A 16,432-nucleotide genomic window follows, 5' to 3' on the forward strand; every position below is an offset into this window, starting at 1 on the left:
TTTTCTGGATAATAATATAATACTAACAAAATAATTATCTACACTTCCTATATTTTCATCCAGAAATCTTTAATTAAAAATAAAACAAGACTAATTTTGATTCATACATAGGAAAATTTTCGGTTCAAACCGAATAAATAATTAATGGCATTCCAAAGATAAACAATAGTGACTTTTCTCACTCAAGGTTTAAAAACAACTCTAAAATTTAAAAATTTCAAGTCGAGGAGTGTGAACTGCACATTTAATGATGTAGCTCATGAAGGAAGACGTGAGGCTTGAAAGGCAAGTCGTTCTAAGAGAAAAAGTTTTAAGTATTTGGATTCAGTAATTCAAGGAAATAGAAAGATTGACAATGATGTCTCACGTCATATTGAAGCGGGATGAATGAAGATCCACATCTGCTGTTTTGGAGAAAAGAATGTGTCGTTAAGATTTAAGGATAAGTTCTACAAAGTGATGGTTAGATCGACTATGTTGTGAGGGCGAAATGTCAGTCAGTTAGAAAACTTATGTCCAGAAAATGATAGTTGCAAAAATGAGGATGTTGAAGTGTATGTGTCGGCATAACTAGAGAGTTAAGCTTAGAAATGAAGAGATTCAAAACAAGATAGAAGTGAACTATATATGTTATAGGCAAGATATGGGAAGGGAAGTTAATATTTGTTTTAGACATGGAGATAAGATATGTTGAGTGGTATGAGAGGTTGGATGTGATACCGCTTATATGGTAAGGGAGAGGCAGGCTAAAAAAAGTCTCAAGGAGAAGTAATTAGGCAAAGATATAACACAACTTCGCCTTACCGTGACATAATTTTTTATAGGAGGCTGTAAAAATCGAGTATCAAAGTAAAAGATTTAGAAGGTTATCGAACGTATTTTATTTTCCCTACTAGGGCATTAGTATATTTTTTCATTAGTATCTTGTATCTTTTGATAATAAAAAAAGTATCTTGTATTTTTTTTTTATGTTCGCTCATTTTCAGAACTATAGTGCTTAGAGTCGTTAATATGGGCTAGGCCCGTTGGATCGGCCTGGCCTAATCCGTGATTTGATAGGGTTGGACTACAATTTTTTAAGCCTATTTAAGAAAAGGTTTTTTTAGTCCGGCCTGAATAAGTTTGTCGATTTGTGGGGCTTGAGAAATATGGATAGGGCCGGCCCGTGGGCCAAATAAAAATAAAATAGAGTACTAAAAATAATAGGAGTTTACACTCAAAATCTGTTTAAAGTTTGAAATATTACAATTTAAATACAAATTATGTTTATAAAATATGTACTACATAAAATAAAGTTCCTAAAATTTCTAGGGAATCACTACATAGGCCATAGCCTATGAAACATTATCATAGTTTTTGCGTTTTATTATGATCATTGGAAAACAATTAGGTTAATATTTCTATTTAGCTATTTATGATTTTACTTGAAATCAAACTTAATAAATATTATATAGATAGTTTTATTTGTGTATTTGATTAACAAGTAGTAACACTAATCGATTTTTATGATAATATTTTTAAATTATAATTTAATTTAAAAATTATAAAAAATATATTTTTAAGAAAAAAGGGCTCGCCCGGCAAATCCCGTAGCCCATCCACTTGTGGGCTGGACCGACTATTTTCTGACCCACATAAAAAATGGGCTAGCCCAGCCTGGCCCGTCAAATTGCAAAGCATGTATGGGTTAACCTTGATGGGGTGGGTCATCCCATATTGACAGCTCTAAATTAGTGTTACTGATTGTTTCTTTCATTCATTTATCTTAGGGAAAATTGTATATAATAGCAAACTATTAATTCAAATTAAATGTTATAAATATAGTTTGATTTAATTGTACCCCATAGCAAACTATTGTTATTTAACCTCTCTCTTGGTGAATCTCGCTCGCCACTCTCGTTCTCTCCTCGCCTCTCTCAATTTTTATACAAATGCAAGTGTATAAAGTGCGTTTGTGTTTGTATAAAGCGAGAGAAAATTGTATATATACATATATTTTCGTTCCCCTCTCTCCTCTCTCTCAGATCTCGCTCGCCACTCTCCCAGATCTCGCTCTCTCACTCGCCTCTCTCACTTTATACAAAAACCACAAATTGTATAAAATGCGTTTGTGTTTGTATAAAGCGAGAGAAAATTGTATATATACATATATTTTTGTTCTTCTCTCTCCCCTCTTCTAGATCTCACTCGCCACTCTCTCAGATCTCGCTCTCTCACTTCCCTCTCTCACTTTTTACAAAAACGTAAATGTATAAAATGCGTGAAAATTGTATATATACATATATTTTCGTTCTCCTCTCTCCCCTCTCCCAGATCTCACTCGCCACTCTCCCAGATCTCACTCGCCACTCTTCCAGATCTCGCTCGCTCACTCGCCTCTCTCACTTTATACAATTGATCTTTTTGTATATGTATACCAGAGCAGATTATACAACTGTTTTCTTTTGTATATGTATAGTGAAATATACATATTTATGTTTGCTATGGAGCGCAATTATGCAAAGTTTGTTATAGCATACAAATATGAATTTTGTGTTTGCTATATGTGAAAGTTGCTATTTATCTTAATATTTTGCTACTGTTACTATAAGTTATTTATGCTTTTTTTAATTTCTTTTTGAATTGAGAGTCTATTAAAAATATTTTCCTTCCGAAATAAAATTTATGTATATTCTATATATATATATACTTCATTTGTGAAATTTTATTAATCATGTTATTATTATTCTTTATCAAAAAGATGATTAAAAAACTATATGAGTTAAATGACTAGTGAGATGGTGAGCAGAGTAAAAGATGAATTGATCTCAATGCCAACAAATATATATGCAATAAAGAATAACAATTCAGCGCATGGAATTTAGTTAGTCAAGGTGGTTTGGTTTGAATACAAGTTATGTTGGGATAAATTATATTGGGATAAGTTATGCTGGAATTAGTTTTTATCGCTTGTTTGGTTTGTCATATTCAAACTTATATGGTTTAAGTCATTAGCGGCCCCTTAAAATTGTCCGCATAATTCACTTAGACACCTCAATTAAGACTAGTACCTATTGAACACTTTTACCAATTCAAAAATTGTTCCTATTAGACATTTTTTGATAATCAGCAAAATATATGAAGAGTGTGTGATACACTTGCGGTGACGTGGCAAAATGGTTAATTAAAAAATAACATGTGGCACTGGGCCCCGAAAATTATTAAAAATTTTTTTTTGTATAAAATTATTTCAAATACTTTTATATCTAGTTTTTTTTAAAAAAAAAATGAAAATGTCAACCTATTCTACCCAACCCCACCCCTACCCACCACCCTTTCATCTTCATCTTCTTTCCAAAACACATTCTTTCTCAAATCACAAAACCTAATTCTTTTCAAATAACTTGAAGATTAACTTTAAAAAATATATATACACATTTTCATACTAAGAGTGAAGAAGAAAGAAAATTTTGCCGGCGATTAAACATTTCTACATCTATGACAAAATGAAATTGATAGCTCAAAAATTAATTCTTTCAATTTTTTGAATATCATTTTTGATAAATTTAATGGGTTTATATATGAATTTGAGTAAAAATCTTTGTTCGAAAATTTTGATAAACAAATATCGGCTAACTTTTTTTATACGTAAAAAGCATTTATCTTCTTTCTTCTTCTTCATATTTGTTCCTTATTTTTATGAGATTTGAAATAAATCATACTTCTTTCAAATCTGAATCTTCATAGTTGATTTTCATTTATCTTCATATTTGAAAGAAATAATTTAATTTTATTTATAAAAAAGAAAGAAAAACAATGTTGGAGCTAAAATGAAAAATGTTTTGCAAACTAAAGTATGAAGAAGATGATAGGTAGGGAGTGGGGTCTTTTTCTTTTTTTGAAAAAATGTAAATGAAAGAAGAAAAATATTTTAAATTTAATTATAATGCCAAGTGTCAATAAAAGAAGAAAAAATGTAAAAAAATTTCAAAAAGACACTATTTTGAATCTTTTCACGCGCTTCAAGTAAGTGCAAAACACATTTTTTGCCATATCAGCATTTTGTGTTTAATAGGTACATGTTTTGAACAATTTAGGTGTTCAATAGGTACAAGTCTTAGTTGAGGTGTCTAAGTGAATTATGCGGACAACTTTAAGGGGCGGTCGATGACTTAAGCCAACTTATATTCATTGCATAATTTTTAAGAATAAGGTGTTTGTTTACAAAAATACCCTCTACCCTATTTAGTTTTTTTTTTACATTTTCTTTGCAAGCTTTAGTTATTCATTCCTAAAGATAAATTTTCATCTTATTTAGATTAAATATTTTTGTGTGTGCATTTCCGTGATTGTTCTGTGTGTTTCTAAAATGGACAAATTACAGAAATACACACTTTTTGTTTCACTTATTTCCATTATCCCCTATTACTTTTAAAAATCTCCAAAATCCCTTATTTCTTTAATGTATGTGAGCTGCATATTAATGTATCCGAGCTACATATTATGTATCAGACCTAGTTTTTAATGTATCTGAATCAGTATTTAATGTATCCGACGTAGTTTTTAATGTATCCGAGACAGTATTTAATGTATCCGAGACAATATTTAATGTATCCGAGCTTCAATTATTGTATCCGGTTTTTCTAATTTTTAACGGATTAATGTAATTAGAAACTTATTAGGGATAGTTTGTAATTTCATATTAAAACTATGGGATTTATGTAATTTACCCTTTTAACATTAAACTTTCATCTTATTTAACTTAAAAGTAAAACGTTCATCTTATTTAGCTTTAAACTAGATTGTGGACAATAGCTCTAGCTCATTTGTTAGATAAATCAACAGGCCTAGATATGCAAGCGTCGTGTATGTATATTTTCTGATTTCGTGTCTATATGTTTTTCAGGTCTCAAATTTGATATCATTCGTGCATCAATGTGAAGGTTCACTCCACCAAAACTATTTTTTAGCGGCAACGACAATTAATTAATGACAATAGTTTAATTGCTGCTAAATATGGTTTTTTTAGGGTCCATTAGCTCTCTTTGTAAATATTGTTTAAGTCTATAGTGATATTGTATTAACAAAAATCAACTAATGTCAGTAAAGGTTCTAACACTCTATTAATTTGCATATTTATTGTCGCTAAAAAGTCATTTTTGCAGTAGATTAATTAAAACGCTTAATTATTGGTAGCGTCATATCATATTCTTGTACCTGGTATTTATTATTTTAACTTATAGCTAAATATGTTGCAGTTAAGAATGACACGCTCACAAATAGAGACAACAATACATGAAGAAGTTCCCGTGAAATGTAACTTACAACAATAGCTTTTTGGTATGATTTTCGATTGGTTACGAGAGGTTTCAATCGGACAATCACCTGGGGCAAAGGCTTGACTTATCTAGTATATATGCATAGCAATCTTAACGAATATGTAATTATGGATTCTTCTTTGACGTAAATAATAAGTTGAAGACAATCGAGAGAGAAAAAAAGGTAACGATATAATCACACCATTAAATGAATTGATATCTAATTTATCTACGAATAAAACAAAAACAAAGTTAACAATATAATCATACCACTAAATGAATCGTTATCTGATTTATCCACGAATAAAACAAAAATAAAAATAACGATATAATCACACCACTAAATGAATCGTTATCTGATTTATCCACAAATAAAACAAAAAAAAGATAACAATATAATCACACAATTAAATGAATCATTATCTAATTCATCCACGAATAAAACAAAAGCAAAAACAACGATATAATCACACCACTAAATGAATCGTTATCTGATTTATCCACGAATAAAACAAAAATAAAGATAACGATATAATCACACTACTAAATGAATCGTTATCTGATTCATCCATGAATAAAACAAAGATAACAATATAATCACACAATTAAATGAATCATTATCTGATTTATCCACGAATAAAACAAAAACAAAAATAACGATATAATCACACCACTAAATGAATTGTTATCTTTGATTTATCCACGAATAAAACAAAAACAAAGATAACGATATAATCACACCACTAATTGAATTGTTATCTGATTTATCCATGAATAAAACAAAAACAAAGATAACATTATAGTCACACCACTAAATGAATCGTTATCTGATTTATCTACGAATAAAATACAAATAAAGATAACAACATAATCACACCACTAAATAAATCGTTATCTCGAACAAAACAAAAAATAAGGGTAATAACCATCGGAAGGAGCTGTTAGATCCTAAGTGATTGTGACTATAACGACTTTTCATGACAGCCTAGTTTGCCGACACTGTGAATTGTAATTGTTATTGCATTCCTCCTCCCTCAATCACAATACCATTCATTCAAGACTTTTGAACGGAGAAAATGGTACTTGGTGGAGGGAGAAATGATACTTTCACATGTTAATTTCAAGGGACCCACTTAAAAGTTAACAGAATTTTTAACTTTTATGATTAGTTCTAGGGTTAAGACCAAAATGATCATCTTTTTGTATACATTAACGACTATTTCAATAAGGTAATATATATGAAAGGACGAATATTATAGATTCACTCATACCATTTTTTCAACTTATATGTATGCATGTATGTATAAAAAAAAGGACAGCGGATACCCTTGGTTACATGTTAATTTCACATTCATGTATTGGCAGAGGAAGATGGAAAAGTCTTTGCTTAAAAACGAGTGATCCTTTACTCTTGGTCAGAATAGCCAAGCAGGATTGACGAGGAGGGAGTTCAACTCGTGTTATTTATTTAGAATTGATCAACTAACTCTGCGTGTTTTTACTCAGAAATTCCGTTCAAACCCCGTCCTCCTTTTACATTTAACGGAACGTAAACCAGTATAATAAACACAAGAATCTTCCAACCAGACAAGAGGTATCAATTCACTGGATAGCAGATTTTGTTCAGCAACAATGTATCTAGTAACACTTATTTAAGATCTCTCTTTTCCAGCCTTGCATTGCAATATACCCCAAAAGATTTGTGTTTCCAGCCTTGTATGTATGTATGTATATCATCATCCTCTAATATTATCAACTAACCAAGCATGCAAAGTCTATTACCTCAACTCAAACAAAGGAAGATACAGTATGAACGATAAGGCAAAAAACGACTAGACACCTGCAGCTTTCTTCCTACTAGCATTACTTTTAAAGCTTTTTTTCCCATTTACCAACTTCTTGCTACACTGGTCGAAAATCTTCTGAAAAATTAAACTAAATCACACCATAGGAGGCTTTGAACTAGTAAGTAATTCATAAGGCTCTCTACCTATAAAAGCAATGGATTGTTTTACCATAAAACAAATCCAATACAGAATCACAAGCAAAAAAAAAAACAGATATTGCATCCTTGAGGGAAAAGATACTAGCACTTAATAGTAAAACTTTCTCTTCTTCACTTTTTAACATGGGAGGATGATTTACAGCTAAATATATATATGTCCATGGCGACTTCATTTTTGAAGATGACAAAACATATATCCAAAATATCATTAATTGAATCTCTAAGTTGGGGAAACCCATAATTTCTACTTTCCTTTCTCCTGATACAACAATTGTTAATCAGCTGAAAGAGGAAAGACTCTAACTTTATCAAAACCAGCCCCATTTTTCTTTCTCCAGAAATAAAAATCCAACCACCACCATCAGTAATAGAGAGTAACAACATTTAAGATTACACAAAATAAAACCAGAAAATTAAGTAAAATAGAAAAACAAAAGAGTGGGGAATTTCTCCGAACCTAAAACGTCAAGAAGAAGAAGAAGAAGAAGAAAAATGAGGAGGTGGAGGTAACAATTGATGTGCCTGATTACTCAATGAGGTAGTAGCAGGACCGGTGTGGGTGCCTGGGCTATTCTGGGTGATGAAGGGATGGCGCAAGAGCTGCGCGGCCGTCCACCGCCTGGCAGGATCCCTCTGCAAACAGCAGGCAATGAACTCCCTAAACTCCCTGGAAGCAGTGGGTGGTGCCTCAGGAGGCTGTGACATACAAATGGCGCACATAAGGCTGGCCCAGTCTCCTTGTCTCCCCACAGAGAAGGGGAACCTTCCCAAGTAGAACTCTAAGATGCTCACCCCAAGACTCCATATGTCCCCAGCATATCCGTCGTACTGTCCGTGATTCAGATCTGTGTTGATTCTCTCGGGACTCATGTATGCGATGGTACCCACGGAGGAATTGCAAGGATCCATAGTTTGTGCGAGAACTCTGGAGACCCCAAAATCTGCAATCTTGACCTCACGCCTGGAGTTGATTAAGAGGTTAGAAGGTTTGATATCTCTGTGAACAATCTTACGCCTGTGGAGGTAATAGAGGCCGGAGAGAACCTGTCGAGTTAGATCGGAGAGAGGTTGTTCGAGAGGGATATGGATCCCTTCGAGAGAGCCTTTATCCATGAACTCAAGAAGAACTTGGATTTCGCCGTTGTGATCGAACATATCGTGACACCTAACGACGTTAGGGTTGTCTACATCTCGGAGAATCTCGATCTCACGGCACATCTGGAGACGGACAGAATCCTCATGGTTACCATAGATAACTTTCAAAGCATAGAGTCTGCCAGTGGGACGATGTAGAACCTTGTAAACAGTACCTCCGGTGCCACTACCGATGCGATTAACCCTCTCGAGCTCAGAGAAATGTAAAGGAGTAGGAAGCGGGGAGGAAGATGAGGATGAGGAAGAGGAAGGAGCGGAGGTTGGAGGAAGGGGGAGAGGAACAGCAAGAGCAACGTCACGTTGAGGAAGAGGAAGGGTCAAATCAGTACGACGCCGGGGACGACTGCGTTGTCCGGCGGAAGAGGGGGGAGGCATGGATGATGCGGCGGCGGCGGAGGAGGTGGAGTTGGCAGCTGGTTGAGTAGGTCGCATGATTGATTGAATGAATGAATGAATGAATGAATATTGGATTGTCTGCAATTATATAAAGAGAGAGAAAGAGAAATGGAATGGGGATTTTAGGTTCTAAGCTGGAAAGAAAATCGAGAGAAGGAGAAATGCAGCCATCCAAAGACAAATAGAGAGAGAACTTTCTTGGAAGAGAAAAATAAAAGGTAAACCTATTTGTATTTGTATTTGTATTTGTATTGGGCGGATGAGTAGGTCATTAGGGTCACGCTAAATTCTACTATTAGTATCTCATTAACAAATACTAATCAAATTGTTTATTCATTCACCTTACTTACCAAAGAGTATTTGGTAAAAAAGGAAAATAAATGAATTTCTTACTTGCTTTCATGCGATCTAGAAAAATATTATAGGATAGAAATAACATCAAAATAGAAAATCCGAGTCAGCATATATAAAATTGAGTTTGTCAATAACTTACTATAATTTTTTTCCTTTCGTCTATTTTATGAGTGGTTAATTCCTTCTATTGGGAATGGGGAGGAGACTTATTTTCATATTTTTAGTTTAACTTATATTTCACTTAAAATCAAAACGTTTTGTATTATAAAAATATCAGTATTCTTTTTTCTTGTCTAACATATTTGGTTCATTCAAAAAATTCAGTGTTACATAGTCCCAAAAGCAAATTTTAGGATTGAAGCTTAAATAATTAGTTTAAGTTATTTAAATTTAGGCATATTTATGTAATTGGTCATACCGCATCACTCCAAAGCTCTTTGTCTGACTTTTGAACTTAATATTTGGAATTTAGTTTTGTAAAACTGAAAATGGGAAAGAAGTCTTATACTATTGCTCAAGATCCAATGATTTGTTTAAAATCAAATGAACTGGAGACAATTGTTGATTAGCATGAATCATTACGTTGCCAAATACACAATTACAAGGTTTTCTCAACTCATTCAAATTGAATGAATATTTCAATTATTCATTTCTTGACACAAAACCGATATCTCACTTACTTTTTGTTATCCATTAATGATCTGGAATTGTTAAACTTTTCATTCTACCAAATGATGATAGGAATTATTTCATTGCTTATATATTCGAAAAGTTTATATTAAAACCATAATAATACTATTTACCAGTGCAAACAACAGCTTCTCCCATAATGTACCAACATGAGTTGTGGTGGGATAATTGAGATCCTTTCAATCTTGATCACAAGTCTCGGGGATTCAAGAAAAAAATCTTGTTGGGAGCGTTGGCCTTGAGTCCTGCAATGCACAAATCCAAATTATCGGACTTGTGAGACCTGAATGTTGTAGTCGCATGAAAAAATAAGCATAAGGGACCAAACTATAACGGCATCAGCGTATTCATCTATGACATTGGTCCTTCATTTAAATATACAAGTATTGAGCAGGTTATCTATACTTATCACAAGTTTCAACCATAATTCTTTACCAATTAATGTCAATGATGGGAAATTCAAAGTCCATAGATATGAAATACTTCTTCTTGTCCCAAAATTATGGTACTATTTGACTAATATTCAGAGCTAAATTTAAATACAGTATTTAAAAGTTGTATAAAAAAGTAGTATACTCAATAAGGTAATTGGTCAAAATTCATGTAGCCAATGTGTGGCCTAGTGATGAATGAAGTGGGTTGAGCACTATAAGGTCTCGGGTTCAAATCCCACCAGAGACAAAACACTAGGTAATTACTTTCATCTATTCTAGAGTATCTATAGTATATTGGTTGGTTCTTAGGAAGTGGACAATGTGGGTGGGGATAACAAATAACTGGGTTATGGGAAAGCGTTAAATGTTGGCATCTTAACAAAATGGTCAAGATATTATACTTACTATACGTTGCATTTGCGCAAATGCATACATGGAAAAGTGCTATCGTCAACACGGAAACATGTTTGATGAGATAAGACAAAACCTGCAACTTTTTATTTTTATGTAATCATATTTCAAAAGTACTCCAGCACCTTATACAATTAATGCGGTAACTTGGAAATTTTGATATATTAACGTGAAAGTTTTTGGCTAAATTAATCTCTCAAATATAACTCATCCTTATGGTATAATTGTGAACAAAAAACATCCTTCTACTATCTCAAAACTTGCATAAATCATCCTTTTTGTTAACTACCGTTAAATTTTTAACAGAAAGAGACACATGTGTCAAGCACATGACTTAGCCCAAATCCCCACATACTGTACGATTGATTTCCTCCCAAATCCTGCCCGATCAGCTTCCCAAAACAAAACTTCATCTTCTTCTGAACTTAAGCAACCAGACAAGTTCTTTTTCAACAGAAGAACTGAAGCTAGAGTTATTTTCTATCTCCTCACAAACAAGGTAAAAGAAATAGTCATTGAAAAAATTTTGATTTTACCATTACTGTAATATTTTTGTTATTTCTCAAACTAAACATCGTTTTCATTCTCAAAAACATCAGATTTGTAGGTTGAAAAATAAGAAACAATACGAAGAATATCGGCTCGAAGTTTAACTGACAGATCAGTCACACCCAACTATGGTATTGTTGATATTCAAAACCTTTAAGCATTTGTTAATATCATATATAACAGACTTTTCAGTAACTTATACATGTTATGATATTAGTTTTATTGAACTTGTACTTCATTCTTGACTTTATATATTTCATATTATATATATATATATATATATATATATATATATATATATAAGAACGAGTTCTATATTTGTGTAGATCCTATTTCTAAGGCATCCTTTTCACAATTAAAGTACATCACGGCGAATCATTTGTGCGTGGTCCGACAAGAGGCTACATAGGTGGAAAAGATGAATTTTTTTACTATGTAAACAGGACAATGATAAGCTTATCAGATTTTTAAAATATGATCGAACAATGTGGTTATGAGAAGGAGTCTGTGGTGTTCTGGCACAAGTCTCTTGTGAGCTGTTGTTTATAAAGATGAAAGAAATCAATTTACAGTATATGGAGATTTTGGGGGGAAAGTCATGTTCTGTTAGTTTTTAACAGTAGTTAACAAAAAGGATGTTTATGCAAGTTTTGGGATAGTATAAGTATGTTTTTTGTTCACAATTATACCATAAGGATGTACCCTAAGTCTGGGTTATACTTGAGGGATGATTTTAGCCAAAAACTCTATTAATGTGCATACCAAATCATCATATTTCGAATCACAGTATCGAGTGAAAGCTTAAAAAGGGAGAGGAAAAAAAACAATATTTTTGAGTTTTTATACCAACTACTTTAATTACACTTAATTCTCGTGGCCAACTACTTTCTTCTCCATTCTCTCAACATCATAGGGTATATATGACTGCTTTCATTACACCAAAACATATTTTACAAATTAATTTAATTAATCGTGTCTGACCTGTAACAAAGTCCGCCTGTAATTTCTGTAAAATTCTTTGCTTATTGCCCTTTACGTGCCAATACGAGGATCTGTCATTGAAACAGGTGGACCATAAGAGTATCTCCACTCTCCACAAGCTAAGCACCGTTCAACCTCATGGCTATTTTGCAACGTGCAAAACTTACAAGACCAGGCCTTTGCTGCCTTAGCTTCATTTCCTCTATCCTTTGGGGTTCCACAAGCTCCACAAAGGAGGGCTAGAGGCTGCAACGGTGAAATGAATAACATCAGTTGGGGTGGGGAGACTTTACAGTCACAGAGATAATGCTATGAAAAATCCCATTAGATCGATATGTCTGAAAATGATCTCAATTCTGGCTATGTGTCATTTGCTTGGGCCAAATTTTCTATTTTTCAAGGGATAGTGCTTTGTTGTTTAGATCACATGGTTGGAACAGAGCTGCATTTCAAAGAAGACTTATATAGTTCCTATGTGGTACAGGACTAACATAGGAAATAAAAGAGCAAGGATAAAGCCAAAAACATTACCTGATTCAATAAAGTGCACACACAACATTCCCACATTATCTTAGAATTGGTTACTACAATTGAAATATGGCGAGACTCCGGTATCGCTGAAGCTTTGGAGCTTTCACAAGGCCCCTCACTCTCTAACATTTTGGAGCCACACCACAGATCATCGTGTAATCTCCTTTCTGCAGCCATCGCAGCAGCTTGAATTGGGCTGAGTGCAGCCTTGATGCTGCTATCACCCCCAAGACGCTTAGGCCCCGATGGCAAAAGTACATCCAATCGTGCTCTGTTTTCTGCAGCAGCCAGTGCTTTCTGACGCAATGATGGCAACGGAGGTTGACGAGAAAACCCACCCAATCGTTTTCCTGGGAGATCAAATCCTTGTCCAGTACCCGTAATTCCCTTAGCCATAAGCTCCTCACATTCCTGAAAAGGGATGCAGGAAGGGTTTAAATTAGCAAAAAGAACGTAAGTGGTGCAAACAAAGTAAAAAGTATCTCATGCAGGCACAACCTTTCTGATTTCATCCAATAGGTTATAAAAGTCAGTATTATGTGGGCCATATTCATTGTGGCAGAGTTCATGAAGCATGGTATCAAGAATTTGAGCATAAGGGTAAAAGTCCCACTCATTGTTTGGCCGGCGCAATCTAATCTTAACTTCAGCACCTCCTCCTATGTTGAGTCCCAAAAGAGATGGATTGGCAGGACTGTGAAATCAGATTAGCTCATGAGCAACAAAATGGAAGATATAAATAAAAGCAGGAAACTCATTAAACCTAAAGACTCATTAGGAAATAAAAAGGCTGAAAGGAAGGAATGGCCAGTACCAAAATTCAGAGAGCACCTTAACTTTCCACTTCCGTTTGCGCATTATAGGTTGCACCTGTTTTGCTACATTTTCAAGAATTTCCCTCGCCTCATCATCACGCACCTTCTTCAAAGGTTTGACTTCCCAAACCTTGTTCAGATCATTAAGATCCATATAGGGTGGTGCTAAACCACAACTGAACTGACAATGTGGAGGAACCGGCGACATCAAATTGAAGTCAAATTGGTCAGATGTAGAAAAAAGGTGATTATACAGAATCAAACAAAGATAACGCAATATCTTTTCTAAGAAAGAGATCATAGTGATTGATGGCTCTTTCAATCCGGCAAAATGGAATTGGCGTGTACCAATTTGGGTCAGATTAATAAGCTTACAACCACTAAACAAACTTGGTTGACGAACATAGTTTATGCGCCGCTAATGTAGCAGCTTGTCGAGCATTTGACAAGCAAGGAGGTCAACCTCTTTCAAATATACAACATGGATTCTGGTAATGTAGTTGGACTCTCATGTCGATCCGAATGAATCATTCTTTCCACGGAGGTAAATCTTTGCCTGCTAGGCAAGAGGATAGCAAGTTCCAAATTTTGTCTCGTTAGGACATGTATTTCTATTACTATGAAATTCATCAATCAAGTAGTTAATGGTAGGGTTACCATTATACTTTTTGTAGTGACGAATCTTGTATGGGTTCCTAAGAAAAGGAATTTCTCCATTTTTTCGGGGTCTCAAAGGGGCATGGAAACGCATAAGAACTCTTGAATGGAAAAGAGATGTAACTCCAGCTCCTTCGGAATCGGTAGTCAATCCTATTTCCGATAGGGGCAGTTGCCAATTGAATTAGATTTTGACCATTATTTTCATATCCGTAATAGTGCGAAAAGAAGGCCAAAGTATCAATTAGGTTAGTAGTTAAAGTTCAATAGAATTGACACAATAATTATTGTTGTTTTTGGGTTGACATATACATTTTTTGGTGGTAAACTGTCAGGTGCCTTAGAATTTAGATTGGAGATAAACTAAGGATGGATAAAATATTGGATTAACATAAACAACTAGTTTAGTTAATCTTAATGTTTTACAAATGTCTAGTTCAACAATATATCTTCTTTGGTACGACAACAACAGCATACCCAGTGTAAATATATGTGGTTGCCAAGATTGGAAACAATTTTTTTTTTAAAGTATAAAGTTCGATTATCTCAAAAAAGGAACATCTTAAGAGCAGAACTCCTAGCAGTATCGGACCTCTATCTCTTAACATAATCTCTTACCACTTTTCCCCACATATCCTGCCGTATCTTAATTGTCACATCACCAGTTAACACTATCGGTGGTTGGTCCTTCCTATTTTTGGTCCTACCATTATTGTGTCCGAAACCATAACTCTTCTCCTCTAACCTTAAAGGCTTAAACCATCTCAATGCCCATTTTCCACCTGGATTACCGCTAGTTCTCTAGAGTCTCCCTCAATTTGGTTCTGATGTGCTTCCTGTTCGATTTGCCGCACTCCTTTTTGAGGATCCCCCTTTACATTTAAGGTTCTGGAATGCGATTTGTCTATTTGGTACTATACCACATAGGGTCCAAGATCATGTCTGTTAGGTTTATACTGGATGTAAAAAAGAGAGGGGATACTTAGTATGGACGGAAGGAAACAAGGGGATCATACTCCATATGAATTTTGGGAGTCCAAAGCCCTATCATGGGATAGGGGTGCTTGGGATGCCAACTAGTGAACTCCCTCTTTGCAAACTACTTACTTGATCTTCAACTCATCACAATTCTCTGTGAAAAGAGAAGGCAATGAGATGAATACCCAAGTAGAGGCTCTCCACGACACAGGGTAGTAGAGAATTCTATACGGGACTATGGTGTGAGAGTTGCCAAAATACTGAGTTGTATTTTACAACTCAAGAAGGGAAGTAACAAATTGATGGTGTCATGTGCAACGTCCATCAATGATGGTTCATTAATGTCCATTAACTTGAAGCTTGAAGATATTGTCACCATTACATGCATCCAATTCCAATATGAGTGTGATCCATGCTCATATTAGCTCAAGCCCCTTTTTGTCTAACATGGAGTATTGATGTCTCACTATTACGTATCCCAGTTTGTTTTTTGCCCAACATTGGATGAGGATTGTGCTTTCATCTTTTAGTATATGTAAGAATTAGCAAACGCTATTCATCATTCCAAAATTGCTTATGAATATATAGAACATCCCAAGTAAATTTCACAATCAAAGAGAAACCAACTGATAAACGATGATCGTGCAGAATAACTTTGTACGAACAATAGGGACGCAAATTTACAGTAAAACACAAAGGTTTAAGGCTTACCTGAGTCGCCGGTAAGTCGGAAGTCGGAAGTCGGAATATGGGGGAAAACGTGTAGACTTTTTTGGTTACTATTCTCAAGAGTCAAGAATGAAGAGACCTCTCTCATCCAATATGGGCCGGCCCGGGAAACTGTAATACCCTATATTAAAATAAGGGCATAATTGTCATTTAACTCTCATTTAAAAAAAAAAAAAGGATCAGAAATTTAAAAAAAAAAAAAAAAAAAAGGGCTGAAAGCCCTAACAGAAGCAGCAGCAACGCTGCAACTTCAGGGATCAAAAGAAAAAAAAAAGGGGGACTCTTCTTGTTCTAGTGAGCGAGCGAACGAACGAACGAAGGAGAAACATAAATTTAAATTGAAAGCCTTAGCTCTCAAACTAAAAAGAGAGGTGGAAGAAGAAAAAGAACGAGAAGAAGGTAAGTTTCTTAACTTAGTCTAAAGGTTGAATTTGTATCTTCCATGACTAT

General features: G+C 34.4%; 2 protein-coding genes across 2 annotated transcripts; both read right to left on the bottom strand.

Annotated features, from left to right (window-relative positions):
- Nucleotides 1–7,368: 7,368 nt before the first annotated feature.
- LOC125820741 (mitogen-activated protein kinase kinase 5) lies at nt 7,369–8,971 on the bottom strand. Its single transcript, XM_049500165.1, has one exon. It carries the CDS (start codon nt 8,887–8,889, stop codon nt 7,768–7,770), a length of 1,122 nt encoding a protein of 373 aa, XP_049356122.1. The 5' UTR covers nt 8,890–8,971; the 3' UTR covers nt 7,369–7,767.
- A 3,281-nt stretch (nt 8,972–12,252) lies between these two features.
- On the bottom strand, nt 12,253–16,062 carry LOC125820704 (DNA-dependent metalloprotease WSS1-like). Its single transcript, XM_049500125.1, has 5 exons — nt 15,965–16,062; nt 13,618–13,799; nt 13,302–13,497; nt 12,804–13,214; nt 12,253–12,518 (listed from the first exon to the last, which is right to left on the bottom strand). Exons 2-5 carry the CDS (start codon nt 13,770–13,772, stop codon nt 12,324–12,326), a joined length of 957 nt encoding a protein of 318 aa, XP_049356082.1. The 5' UTR covers nt 13,773–13,799; nt 15,965–16,062; the 3' UTR covers nt 12,253–12,323.
- Nucleotides 16,063–16,432: the final 370 nt, after the last annotated feature.

This window comes from Solanum verrucosum, unplaced genomic scaffold, assembly GCF_900185275.1.
Source record: "Solanum verrucosum unplaced genomic scaffold, falcon-dt-bn FXZP01000117.1, whole genome shotgun sequence".
NCBI lineage: Eukaryota > Viridiplantae > Streptophyta > Magnoliopsida > Solanales > Solanaceae > Solanum > Solanum verrucosum.

Coding starts and splice junctions, on each gene's coding strand:
- LOC125820704 (XM_049500125.1), bottom strand. CDS start 13,772: ATGGATCTTAATGATCTGAACAAGGTTTGGGAAGTCAAACCTTTGAAG. Junction 13,498..13,617: donor AAGGTGCTCTCTGAATTTTG/GTACTGGCCATT, acceptor CTGATTTCACAG/TCCTGCCAATCCATCTCTTT. Junction 12,519..12,803: donor TGTGCACTTTATTGAATCAG/GTAATGTTTTTG, acceptor TCACCGTTGCAG/CCTCTAGCCCTCCTTTGTGG.
- LOC125820741 (XM_049500165.1), bottom strand. CDS start 8,889: ATGCGACCTACTCAACCAGCTGCCAACTCCACCTCCTCCGCCGCCGCC.